At 47.0% G+C, this 13,105-nt stretch overlaps 1 protein-coding gene across 1 annotated transcript; it reads left to right on the plus strand.

The window, feature by feature from the left end:
• Positions 1-950: 950 nt before the first annotated feature.
• slc12a2l (solute carrier family 12 member 2-like) lies at positions 951-11,787 on the plus strand. Its single transcript, XM_037482217.2, has 26 exons — positions 951-1,770; positions 2,825-2,950; positions 3,060-3,135; positions 3,381-3,476; positions 3,857-3,996; positions 4,084-4,194; positions 4,372-4,480; positions 4,579-4,706; positions 5,167-5,251; positions 5,358-5,506; positions 6,653-6,760; positions 7,170-7,293; positions 7,373-7,474; positions 7,563-7,718; positions 8,282-8,381; positions 8,701-8,812; positions 8,893-9,033; positions 9,192-9,298; positions 9,430-9,509; positions 9,611-9,751; positions 9,872-9,988; positions 10,290-10,401; positions 10,519-10,605; positions 10,715-10,850; positions 10,946-11,013; positions 11,392-11,787. The coding sequence occupies exons 1-26, from the start codon at positions 1,348-1,350 to the stop codon at positions 11,525-11,527; spliced, it is 3,270 nt and encodes a 1,089-aa protein (XP_037338114.2). The 5' UTR covers positions 951-1,347; the 3' UTR covers positions 11,528-11,787.
• The last annotated feature ends 1,318 nt before the right edge of the window (positions 11,788-13,105 follow it).

Genomic DNA, 13,105 nt, shown 5'->3' on the forward strand with positions numbered 1-13,105 from the left:
CTCTATTCACAGATTTGTCCTGTAGTTGCTGCCAATCAAAGGGCTAACACAGGGCTAATATACAGTATATACGTGTGTATACGTATATATATATTTCACTAAAAAAGTAGTATGCACAAAATGTATAATTATAAATATATTGCTGTTTTTTTTTTACTTTAAATGATGAAGTTAAAATGGTTCCTCTATTCTCGATTTATTCTTCAGGGTTTGGCTTCAGCATCAAGCAGTTTGTCAGAGAAAGCAACTGTTGTTTTCTTTGCAAACGATGCTGGACAAACACACACACACACACACACACACACACACACACACACACACACACACACACACACACACGCACACTTCGCCTCTCTGCGAGCCTCTGTGTGAATGTCTCTGTGTGTCACCAGCAGTGATGACAAATCCCTTTGTTTCACGATGCAACCACACACACACACACACACACACACACACACGCTCTCACGCACACGCACGTTATGCGGTTTATATTTTTGATGGTTTATGTACCAAATTTCACAACTTTTTGAAAGTATTTTGTAGCGCTTATAGGTCCGAGCATGCGCAGTAGCTTGACGGTATGAACTCTCAGCTTGACGTCATGGGAACGTTATGAGGTAATGATCCGCTTCTCTCTCGTGTGAACGAGGACCCTCTGCGTCTCTTCCTCTCTCAATGCGCCAGGACAAGTGCCAACGTTTGGTGCGTAATGGACACCGATCCATCATGTATTCTCCTCCCTCCTCCTCCTCCTCCTCCTCCTCCACCACTCCCGCCGTGTTGTCGACATGCTGGGATGTCTCGAGAGTCCAGAGGAAGGGGGAGAGGGCGAGAGGAGAGATGACAATAAACCGTTTCAGTCAACATCTGAGGGGACGACCCGCTCGCCAACTCGTGGATGGATGGAGAGATGGACACATAGAAGAGGGGTGGGGGGGGGGGGGGTGACACAGTGAATGAGAGGCAGAGACTTGGTGTCCTTTACGCACATTACACACAGATGGTGTGTCGTGCGTTCTGACTAAAGGACGGTTTGCGTTTAATTTACGTACGTAATGTTTCATTTGGAGTCTCGTCTGGTGACCTGGTCCTCATCGGGTCTCCTTGGTACTAAGTGCTTCAGGTCTGGTGACCTGGTCCTCATCGGGTCTCCTTGGTACTAAGTGCTTCAGGTCTGGTGACCTGGTCCTCATCGGGTCTCCTTGGTACTAAGTGCTTCAGGTCTGGTGACCTGTTCCTCATCGGGTCTCCCTGGTACTAAATGCTGCGACGCTGCCGTCCGGTGATTATTTCTCGGTAACCGTTGGTCTCCCGGTGCACCAGTGACCGTCCCCGTGGTTCGCGGCCATGTCGGGACAGAAACCGTCCCTGAAGAGCGGCGGCTCCCCGCAGAGCCGCTTCCAGGTGGACGTGGTGACGGAAGCGTCCCCCGCCGACGGATCCAAGCCGCCCGAGGAGGCCAGAGGCCGGTCCCGGGTGGTGGGCTTCCTGGATACCGGAGCGCTGGGCAGCGCGATGGACATCGGGCTCCCGCCGGACGTCTCTTACGACCCGGACACGGCGAGGAGCGACTCGGTCAGCCTGCACTCGACGGGCACGGGACACACGCACGTCTCCGACAGCCACTCCAACACCTACTACATGCGCACCTTCGGACACAACACCATCGACGCGGTGCCCAACATCGACTTCTACCGGCACACCGCCGCGACCCTCGGGGAGAAGCTCATCCGACCGTCGCTGTCGGAGCTGCACGATGAACTCGATAAAGTAAAAAGAGATAAATATTATACGTCTCTTCATTCCGTCCATTGCTTAGAATAAGTTTAGTGTTCCAATGTGAGTTTGTTAGTGATACTTATAGACCTCATTTATTCATGAAAACATGGAATGAATAGATGTTCTCACGTCTGTTCAGCTTTTCTAATTTATAAAGTGATACAAAGACATATAAAATCTGTAAAATCCTTTGACTATAATAAGCCCACAACATGGAACAAGACATTTGAACTTTTGAATGTTCCCATTTAACATGTTCATGTTAGTACATTTCTGTCTTTAACTTATTTCCCTCAGAGAAGCATCAGCGAACATTTAAAACACGTAAAAGTTCTGCAACATAAAGTTCAATAAGAAGTTGCATTTGTAAGTGTTTACCATCTCGCTCTTTATAGTAAAATACATTCTTAGAATTAATATTCCTATAATTGAAAGATAAAAGACCTGTAGAAAGATTCTAATAATATGCATGTTTAACTGAACTGACTATAATTGAATTGATTTAAAGAATAATTTATAAACAGAACCACTTCCATCTCAGAGACTGTGAGTGGGCTCAGTGACATCACTGGAGGCATGACCCCAACGCACACACACACACACACACACACAATGCTGCCTCTCATGACCCTCGTCACGCTCCCACTCCTCAGATAGGTAGCCGTCACACAGGCGTCTTTGTGCGTCACAGAAGGACTAATCCAAATAACACAAAGTGTTGGCTCAGTGTACATTAAACAGGAGAGTGTTTCCTGTGGGGAGATCTGTGATGAAACATTAATGTGGGTTATTCATACAGTGAAGGGGATAATTATGGCGGTGATGGTGCGTCCAGACTCACTTGTGGATTTGAGGTGACGTTCAAGTGCTGAATTAGATTTTCTATTTGAGAAGAACAATGAGCAGAATACAACATGCATTTAATTCATAATTTCAGCAGCCAAAAACAAATGTGACTCTTCTTGGCATTTGGTACATTTTCTCTTCTTCTCAACCATCTTCTTCTTGCCCCTCGTTTGCCCTCTGGGCTCTGATTGGCCGACAGGATCCGTTTGAGGACGGTCTGGCCAATGGAGAGGAGCCCTCGGCGGCGGAGGAGGCGGCGGCGGCGCTGAGGGCCAAGGAGGCGAAGGGAGGAACCGTCAAGTTTGGCTGGATCAAAGGAGTCTTAGTGAGTGTTCAAGAGCATTTAGTTATTAATCATATTGTGGGACACACAGGGTTAATGTGTATGTGTGTGTGTGTGTGTGTGTGTGTGTGTTTGTGTGTGTGTGTGGCAGATCCGCTGCATGCTGAACATCTGGGGTGTGATGCTCTTCATCAGAATGTCCTGGATCGTTGGACAGGCTGGAATTGGTGGGTGCAAAATAGGACAACAATTAACTCCAGGAATCTCGTATAGACTCTACTGTATTATTTTGTACCTAAAGTGTATAAATTGTTAAAACCCCTCTATCCTTCTATCCATGAAGAGACCAAAACCACCAAGCAATGTGCTTAGAAGTATAAATATCTCAAGAAGAAACCAATCTTCCCATGTGGCTCGATGTCTTGTTTGGCTTTTGATTTGTTTTGGTTCTCCATCGGTTTGTGTGCGGCAGGACTGACCATCGCCATCATCCTGATGGCCACCGTGGTCACCACCATCACAGGTCTGTCCACCTCCGCCATAGCGACCAACGGCTTCGTAAGGGGAGGTGAGGCCGCATTCGTAAACAGGCTTTTATTTTGAAAGGTTTTTTGCTAACTTAGATCAAACTTCTTGGTTAGGACTAACACATCCTGGTTTAGCTTAAGTTCTCTGAGAGTTCTGTCACCATGTGACAGACTTAAACTACGATATGATGAAACATCTTTATGACACGTCAAAGCTGATGTCTGGGAACGTAGACTGAAACAACTCAAAGGGACAATGAAATGTGTTTTGAGCGACGTGAACGACTTTCAGATGATGTCACGCCTTCAGGTTTTTATGATAACCGAGCTCAAACATTGTGAAAACCACCATCATTTAGAGTAACAAAGTCTAAGTCCTTTGAAAGCAGTCCCTCTGATCATCGATGTCCCCGCTGTGAAGGCGGAGCCTACTACCTGATCTCCAGAAGCCTGGGGCCGGAGTTCGGAGGCTCCATTGGCCTCATCTTCGCCTTCGCCAACGCCGTGGCCGTGGCCATGTACGTCGTGGGCTTCGCGGAGACGGTCGTCGAGATGCTCAGCGTGAGAAAGACTTTTGGTGGCAACACGCCGTCCCGTCTGTCGGTTCTCGCTCTGATGTCGTCCTCGCTGTGGTTTGTGTGTCTGCAGGACGTCGACGCTCTGATGACCGACGAGCTCAACGACATTCGCATCGTTGGGACGCTGACCGTCATCCTGCTGCTGGGAATCTCTGTGGCCGGGATGGAGTGGGAAGCCAAGGCAGGGACGCAACAAATCACCCACAGTCCTCTGCATATTTTATGCTAAACCCATACGGTCTGATTGTGAATGTTTAGCGGGTTACACGTACCATGTGACCCGCTAAACATTCACAAAGTACTTGCTGGTAAAGGCATCATTTGACTGAAGCCTCCATCCACATCTCCGTCCCACCAGGCCCAGATTGTCCTGCTGGTGATCCTGCTGGCGGCCATCGCCAACTACTTCATAGGAAGCTTCATCTCCACGGAGAGCAAAGAGCCCAAAGGGTTCTTTGGCTACCAATGTGGGTCTTCCCTCCAATGTGGGTCTCCTTTTATCCGAACCGTTTGGCTCTGAAATTGAGAGTCGGTGTTCCTCTGTTTTGGTTCTCTCCTCCTGTAGCTGCCATCTTTTTAGAGAACCTTGGTCCAGACTTCAGGGATGAGGAGACCTTCTTCTCCATGTTTGCCATTTTCTTTCCCGCGGCCACGGGGATCCTCGCCGGGGCCAACATCTCCGGAGACCTCACGGTGAGCTTCACATTTCCTCATCGGAAACAATGTTGAGTAGAAATGAAGGAGAGAAACTCGGAAATTAGAATAATTTTTGCTGAAATCTGGCGTTTGAAAACACTCATCCGGATCAGAACACTTATACTAATCTCACTGAGGGAAGTGGAAACCACCTCATGAATAAGGCTTGTAGATCTGACACAAGCAAAGATTCAGCCACTTGGCAATTTCTTGCCACGAATTAGTGTCAGAAACACAGTTTGTGGGGCTGCTGTAGTGGAATAAATGAATCTATCCTGATAAATCCTCTCACCGTCAGCGTTGGACCTTGAGTAGTGTGTCAGTGGCACGCGATGGTGCAGCATCCTTCAGATTCAGCTTGACTCAGAGTCACCGGAGCCTTTAGTTTGTTATCAAGTTGTTGTGCTTGAGGCTCACGGCTTGTTTCAGCGAACATGTGTCTCCTCGCCTTCGATAGGATCCTCAGTCGGCGATCCCCAAAGGTACGCTGCTGGCCATTCTCATCACGGGAATCACCTACGTTGGTATCACCATCTCCGCAGGTACACCGTCGGGTCTTCCTTTCATTCTTAGATCTTTGTAGCTTTTCTTCTGAAAGAGGTCCGGCATGGTTCGGTGAATGCTCCGTTGGTGCCCCCCCCCCTTTAGGCTCCTGCATCGTCCGGGACGCTACTGGCGACCACAACGACACGGTGATTGACACGGTGAACTGCACCGACGCCGCCTGCACGCTGGGCTACGACTTCTCCATCTGCAAGGAGGGCGGCTGCCAGTACGGGCTGATCAACGACTTCCAGGTGAGCGGCCGAGGGAGCAGGTGGAGCAGAGAGGCTAACGTAGCTAAAGCTAACGTAGCATGTCCGACATACAGTTTGGGCTTTATATACTTTATACATAATGATGCTATTTTAAATCAGGCTGAAGTAAAAAGGTTTAATTGCATTTCTTAATTATTGTGAAGGGTTAATGCTCGAAATTCAGTAAATCTTTGTGTTCATATTTGATCTTTGATCGTATTTATCACCTAATAGTGATCATGGTGACTGGTTTGAATCACAATAACACCTGCAGGTTCTGTTGTGTTTCTGCTGCTCCTTTCTCTGCATGTTGTCATACAAGATGCCCGCACTGTGTGTGTGTGTGTGTGTGGATCAGAGACAAAGTGCAGCAGTGATAATAGTGACTTTTGTTCTGAGTCACAAGGTTCTTGCTGGTTGGAGCCAGAGCTGAATGAGAGCATTGAATACATCCACCTACACACACTCTCACTCAAACACACACACACACACACACACACACACACACACACACACACACACACACACACACACACACACACACACACACACACACACACACACACACACACACACACACTCACACGGTGACACTGATATTGCTGACTTTGTCTGCTGCCACAGACAGAAGCACTGACTCTTTGTCATGATAAAAGTTCTTGAGTTCTAATCCGTTTTTTGCTGAAGAACAGATGTGAACACATCTGTGTAACATGTGTGTGTTTCTCTTCCTCTTACATGCTAACAGACGTCACAGGACTTTGGTAGGGCTTTCGGTTCCGTCAGTCATGCAAACATCATGTTATAATATATATTGGGATTGTGGCACTGGTGTGTTGTTGTGTTGTAGGAGATTGATGTTGGGGTTTAAGCAACTTTTAAAAAATAACTGCTGTTACTGAAGTAAAATAATTCAACGTTGACCTTTGGTTTTAATCCCGAACAGCGATCTGCAGGTGTTTGTTTTAATTAATATAAGTCATTTCTGCTTCATTTACTTTCACAAGATTTTATGCATGTTGAATTTGTTTGAGGGATTTCATTTCTCTGTAACTGTTGTTCAAATGATGGATGAAGATGTTGAACCTCTGAGAGCGAAGTCTGAAGCTCTGGGCTGACCTGTGTGTGTGTGTGTGTGTCGTCCAGGTGTTGGGTCTGGTGTCGGGTTTCGGTCCTCTGATCTCCGCTGGGATCTTCTCTGCCACGCTGTCGTCGGCTCTGGCCTCGCTGGTCAGCGCGCCCAAAGTCTTCCAGGTCGGAAAATAAATCTTCTTAAATATACATATAGATAAAGCGAAATTAACATTATTATGTTGCATAGAGTTTAACAAGCCTCCACTCTGCTGAAAGATGAACTCAGGAGAGTTTGGTGGTGAAAGGTTGTCGGGATCTCTGCAAATAACGACCAATAGTCTTTTAGGCCGTGTTTGGTAATATCACATGAATTGGGATAAATGATCATACTTTGCTCAGAGAAGAAGGTAATCTGCAGCGTGACGGATTGTTGGAGCCTCACAAATGCAAAGCGGAAATGTCTTTTGCACCATTAAAGAACCTTTGCACTCCTCACAAGAGACGAAAACCAGAAAGTCCTTTCATTTCCAACAGTCTTATGAATGAGTGAATGAAAGCAGTGACTGAATGAGGTCCGCTGTGCCTGCAGGCTCTCTGCAAGGACAACATCTACCCCGGGCTGGGGGTGTTTGCAAAGGGCTACGGGAAGAACAACGAGCCTCTGCGGGGCTACGTCCTGACCTTCTGCATCGGCCTGGCCTTCATCCTCATTGGTACGCGGCAGCCTCCGAGTCGCGACTCTTTGAACCGGGTTTGTGAAGCTTCCTGAACGTTCCGCCTCTCTCTCTCCAGCCGAGCTGAACGTCATCGCTCCCATCATCTCCAACTTCTTCCTGGCCTCGTACGCTCTGATCAACTTCTCCGTCTTCCACGCCTCGCTGGCCAACTCTCCAGGTGCAAAACACTGCTGTTTGTAGTATTTACAAAAGATCTGACTCTGTGAATTCTGTCTAGTTTTCTAAGATGTCGATCCTTTTGTCAGGGTGGCGTCCTAGCTTCAAGTACTACAACAAGTGGGTGTCTCTCGCCGGGGCGATCCTGTGCTGCGTGGTGATGTTTGTCATCAACTGGTGGGCGGCGCTGGTCACTCTGCTCATCGTCCTCGCTCTCTACATCTACGTCAGCTACAAGAAACCCGGTGAGAGCGCCATCGTCGGCCATTTTCTCTTTTTGCTTTATCTGTTAAAGCTGCATTCTCTCTACTGACCACCAGGGGGCTGCTGATTGACAGGTCTCTAATAGACCATAAAGCAGGGGATGCTTTAGAGACATATATAGCGTCTCTACATTCACCTCAGTCCAGATGTTCAGATGTTCACTTCCTGGTCACATAAACCAATGGTCTTTTTAAGACAACTGCTCCTCTCCAGAGACCAATCAGATGCCTTCAACATGTCTCACTCCCAACTCCTCAAATACTGACAAATGTCGAGCTTGCAGCCATAGATATATTTAAAGGCTAGATGGAGCATGCATTCAGCATTTCTTGAGGTATATTAGTAAAGGAAAATCTTGTAGCCATTTTACAACATAACATAATTATTCATAGTATGTATCTCTGATGTTCATGACAAACCAAATCGCTTAAAAATCAGTTGAAAATTGAGCAAGTTGTGGTTATTTTAAAAGTAACAACACAATGTTATGACCAAACTAACTAAGAAGTTGACCCAAATGTGTGTGTGTGTGTGTTTCCTCCAGATGTGAACTGGGGTTCGTCCACTCAGGCTCTGATCTACAACCAGGCTCTGACTCACTGCCTGAACCTCACAGGGGTCGAGGACCACGTCAAAAACTTCCGGTCAGCTCGGGGGGGGGGGTTTGGTGTCGTTGTCGAATGATATGAGAGAATGAATTAAACCAACCTAAATAATGCAAGATATTAGTCTTTAAGATATTACATGACATGTCAGCTTTAGACTTACATTGCATTGTAACCCATGGCTTACATTTGGCCTGGGGGGCCTAGGGGTGTCTTGCTCAGGGACACTTCGACATGGCACATGGGGCAGACGGCATTCGAACCGACGACCTATTAGTAGTTAAGCAACATATTTCTGGTGAAAAGCGAGGCTTTAGGGCGGGGCTACACGCTGATTGACAGGTCTCTGTGTTTCCAGGCCGCAGTGTTTGGTGCTGGCCGGTTATCCCAACTCTCGTCCCGCTCTGCTTCAGCTGGTCAACTCTTTCACCAAGAACGTCGGCCTGATGGTCTGCGCACACGTTCGTATGGTAGGGCGGGACTGACCTATGACCTTCAGGGAGCCCCCGGACCCCCCCCCCCAACACGTTAACCCGCCCTTCTGTTCCAGGTGACCCGCCGGCCCAACCTGAAGGAGCTGTCCCAGGAGCACGGCCGCTGTCAGCGCTGGCTCAACAAGAAGCGCATCAAGGCCTTCTACACCCACGTGTTCTCCGACAACCTGAGGCACGGAGCGCAGTTCCTCATGCAGGTTCGAGTCTCCGGAACCTCTAACACACCTTTATACGTTCTATTTCCCCTTTTTAATATAAACCCTATCGACTTTTTCCATTAAAATATGTATAATTCTGTGTATGATATCGTTTGTTTATCGATATTTACATATATATGAATGTTGGTGGTGTCCAGGCGGTGGGTTTGGGTCGTCTGAAGCCCAACACCTTGGTCATGGGTTTCAAGAACAACTGGAGTGACGGAGACATGCGGGAGGTGGAGATCTACATCAACACCATACAGTAAGAGTCCACGAGGAGGAGGAGGCGCTACGGTGGCCAGCGTGGGCCAAACGTGGCAGCAGTGTGTTTCGTACTGACTTGAGAAGAACTTGGATGAGAATCCGTACCGAAGACGCTTCTCTCTGTTGCAGCGACGCCTTTGACCTGCAGTACGGGGTGGTCCTCCTCCGCCTGCGGGACGGACTGGACGTCTCCCACATCCAGGGACAAGGTGCGTTTCTTCTTCTTCCTCCTCGCGCACGTCTCATGTTCTGTCCCTGCGTCCCTCTGTCCCTCCATGCCTCCATCCCCGTGTCTCTGTGTCCCCTGCAGACGAGATCATCCAGTCCCAGGAGAAGCCTGCGCCCGGCGTGAAGGACGTGCTGGTCTCTGTGGTCCCGACCAAAGACTCGGACTCGGACTCCTGTCCCTCCAAGACCACGAGTGGGCAGAGCAGCCCGCTCATCGTGAGAGGCGAGCGACCTTTAGAACCCGCAGCGTCCTCTCCAGTCGCGTCCTTCATGTCACCCGCTGCGTGTTTGACCCGGGACGAAACTTCTTTGGTGGTCATTGGTGATGTCATGTGACCCCCAGCTGCAGACAAGTGTCCTCTGAGCCTGACGGAGCAGCGCCTGCTGGAGGCCAGCCAGCAGTTCAAGAAGAAGCAGGGCAAAGGGACCATCGACGTGTGGTGGCTCTTTGACGACGGAGGTTCATTCATTTACTTCATTCATTGTTTCATCAATATTAAGGTTTATTTTCAATTATGTCATTTTTACTATTTTACTGTTTTTTACTGTGTGTGTGCCTGTCTGTCTGTCTGTCTGTCTGTCTGTGTGTGTGTGTGTGTGTGTCTGTGTGTGTGTGTGTGTCTGTGCGTGTGTGTGCGTGTGTGTGTGTGTGTGTGTGTATATGCGTGTGTGTGTGTGTGTGTGTATATGCGTGTGTGTGTGTGTGTGTGTGTGTATATGCGTGTGTGTGTGTGTGTGTGTGTGTGTGTGTGTGTGTGCAGGTCTCACCCTGCTGATTCCCTTCCTTCTGACCAACGGGAGCAAATGGGGGGACTGCAGGATCCGCGTCTTCATCGGTGGGAAAATCAACCGCATCGACCATGACCGCCGAGCGTGAGTCACACACACACACGCACACACACGCACACACACACACACACACACACGCACACACACACACACACTCCCAGGTCTCTGCAGGCCCATGACTGTGTGTGTGTGTGTGTGCAGCATGGCCACGCTGCTCAGCAGGTTCAGGATCGACTTCTCAGACATCCACGTCCTCGGAGACATCAACACCAAACCCAAGAAGCACAAGTACGCCCCCCCCCCCTCCCTCCTCCCTCTCCTTCTCTTTGTCTTGACCTTTAACCCCGCCGGTGCGTCAGGGGCTGATGATGTCATTAACACGTTGGTGTGCGTGCAGCAAGCTGAGCTTCAGGGAGCTGGTGGAGCCGTACCGGCTCAGGGAGGACGACATGGAGCAGGAGGCCGCCGAGAGGCTGAAGGCCCAGGAGCCCTGGAGGATCACCGACAACGAGCTGGAGCTCTACAAGGCAAAGGTGCGCCCCCCTGCCCCCCTCCCTCCCCGCCCCTCGTGACATCACCTGCGACCAATGGCGTGGCTGCGTTACAACCTGTCGCCTGTGTCTTTCAGAACAACCGACAGATCCGACTGAACGAGCTGCTGAAGGAGCACTCAGCGGCCGCCAAGCTCATCGTCATGTAAGCAGCCGCCAGGCTCCTCCCACCCGTCGCCATGGAGACCCAGTCCCAGATACATTATGTTATATCTTCATTCAAGAATTAAACCTAAAAGCATGATGAGAATCCTTCTCAAAGTTAATATTTTTTGTCATTTGAGGATGTTTCTCATTACATTTGGAAACAATATCAGTGCATTTAAAAAAAAGTAAAGTGAAGAATTATAACATTTTTTCTAAAGCTTAACTTTTTTTAAGGTATCAAAGTCATCATTTTGAGAAAGACATTGTTTTGAGAATGTTTCTTATAAGTAATTATTTTTCATAGTAAATCCAAATTAAGAGATTAGCAATAATTACTTAATATAATTATAATTCTTAAATACCCCCCCCCCTACAGGAGCATGCCCCTGGCCAGGAAGGGCACGGTGTCCAGCGCCCTCTACATGTGCTGGTTGGAGACTTTGTCCCGGGACGTCCCGCCTCTGCTGCTGGTCCGAGGGAACCACCAGAGTGTCCTCACCTTCTACTCCTAGCACGCACACGCACACCCACACACACACACACACATGCACACACACAAGAACTGACATATCATGATGCTTCGTTAACAGATTAATCAAATCTCTCTTTCTTTTCTCAACAATAACCAGCTGTATATTTTCGGGCTCTTGTGTGTTTTCATGAGTAAATATTAACTTTGATGTTTATTTGTGTTGATGAAGCTGATTTCAGAGACCAAGTGGATCCACGTTAAAGCTATTTTGTACATTATTTTATTAAAATATTAACGGAACCAAGCGTCTCTGTTTCCTCTTTTAAAGATGGCCTTTTTGGAATTATTCCTGGGTACAGAACATAACACACTGCTGCGTTCAAAGACAGCATTCACAGTGGAAAGTAGAGCTGCAAAAACAGTGTATATACAGTACATACAAACATACATATTAGGGCCGGGACTCGATTAAAAATATTAATCAAATTAATTAGAGGCTTTGTAATTAATTACTCGAAATTAATTGCATTTTAATTGCATAAATATTTGACCTGAGGACAGTGAGAAGTAATTTTTTTCACATGGATTTTTATTTTTGTTCAACCAATTCCAGCAGACAAGTGTAGAAATAGCATATTTAGAAATATAGTACTTTCAGAAATTCAGGTAGCCTATAGGTAAGTAGACCTTCTGTAAACTATGTTTTTTTAAGTAGACCAATACTTTCAAGTACATTCAGTACATTGGTTATTTTTTCAGACGTGGGCTTAGTTACCCTGGTCCTTAAACCAGTCATCTGGTGCAGTGTGGGTTGGGTGTGGGTCCTTGTACGTCCACGCTAGCTGCTAATTGTGTTGCGTTGAGGTGATACTTGAGGCTCGATGTGAATTCCTTGTTGCACAGCTTGCACACAACCACGCTCTTATCGACGCTTCCATCCGTGTGTTTATTATAACAAGATTTCCCATTCACGGGGCCACCCGACACGGTCTCGTCAGCTTCTTCGTTCATGTTCACTGTGGTTTGTTGTTGTCTGAAGTCATGAACGCTAGTTGGTGCTCCAGTATAATCGGTCCTCCGAAACTCATCCAGTGAGAAACGTTCCGCGGTGCAAAAAATAAGTGTAAAAATGCGTAAAAAATGTTTAATGTGTTATTTTTTGTGTAATTAATTAATCTTAATTCACATTGTAATTAATAAAATTAATCGTAATTAACGCGCTAAAGTCCCGGCCCTAATACATATACAATATATTTGACCTACGGGATAAATTTTTCCAAATAAACATAGACCATAAAAAGTGACTAAATATGTGATGAATCGTTTTAGTAAGAATCTCTGAATTTTTGGTTTGGACATTTTTGGGATCATCCTAAAAACAATAGGACGAGTACGTGAAAATAATAGTGCGGGATATATTTATATATGTATATGCTTGTACAATAATGAACAATAGACGGGACTGTTGTCAGCTACATACGTTGTATGTGTATCAATGTATAGAAATATAAAATACACATTCATTTAAATTAGCAACAAAAACAAACAGTGAATATTAAGCCAACACAATACTTTAACCGTTTTAGCCTTTATGTCAAAAAACAACAAAAAGTTTAAA

The sequence above is a fragment of the Pungitius pungitius genome, chromosome 5, assembly GCF_949316345.1.
Source record: "Pungitius pungitius chromosome 5, fPunPun2.1, whole genome shotgun sequence".
Classification (NCBI taxonomy): Eukaryota; Metazoa; Chordata; class Actinopteri; order Perciformes; family Gasterosteidae; genus Pungitius; species Pungitius pungitius.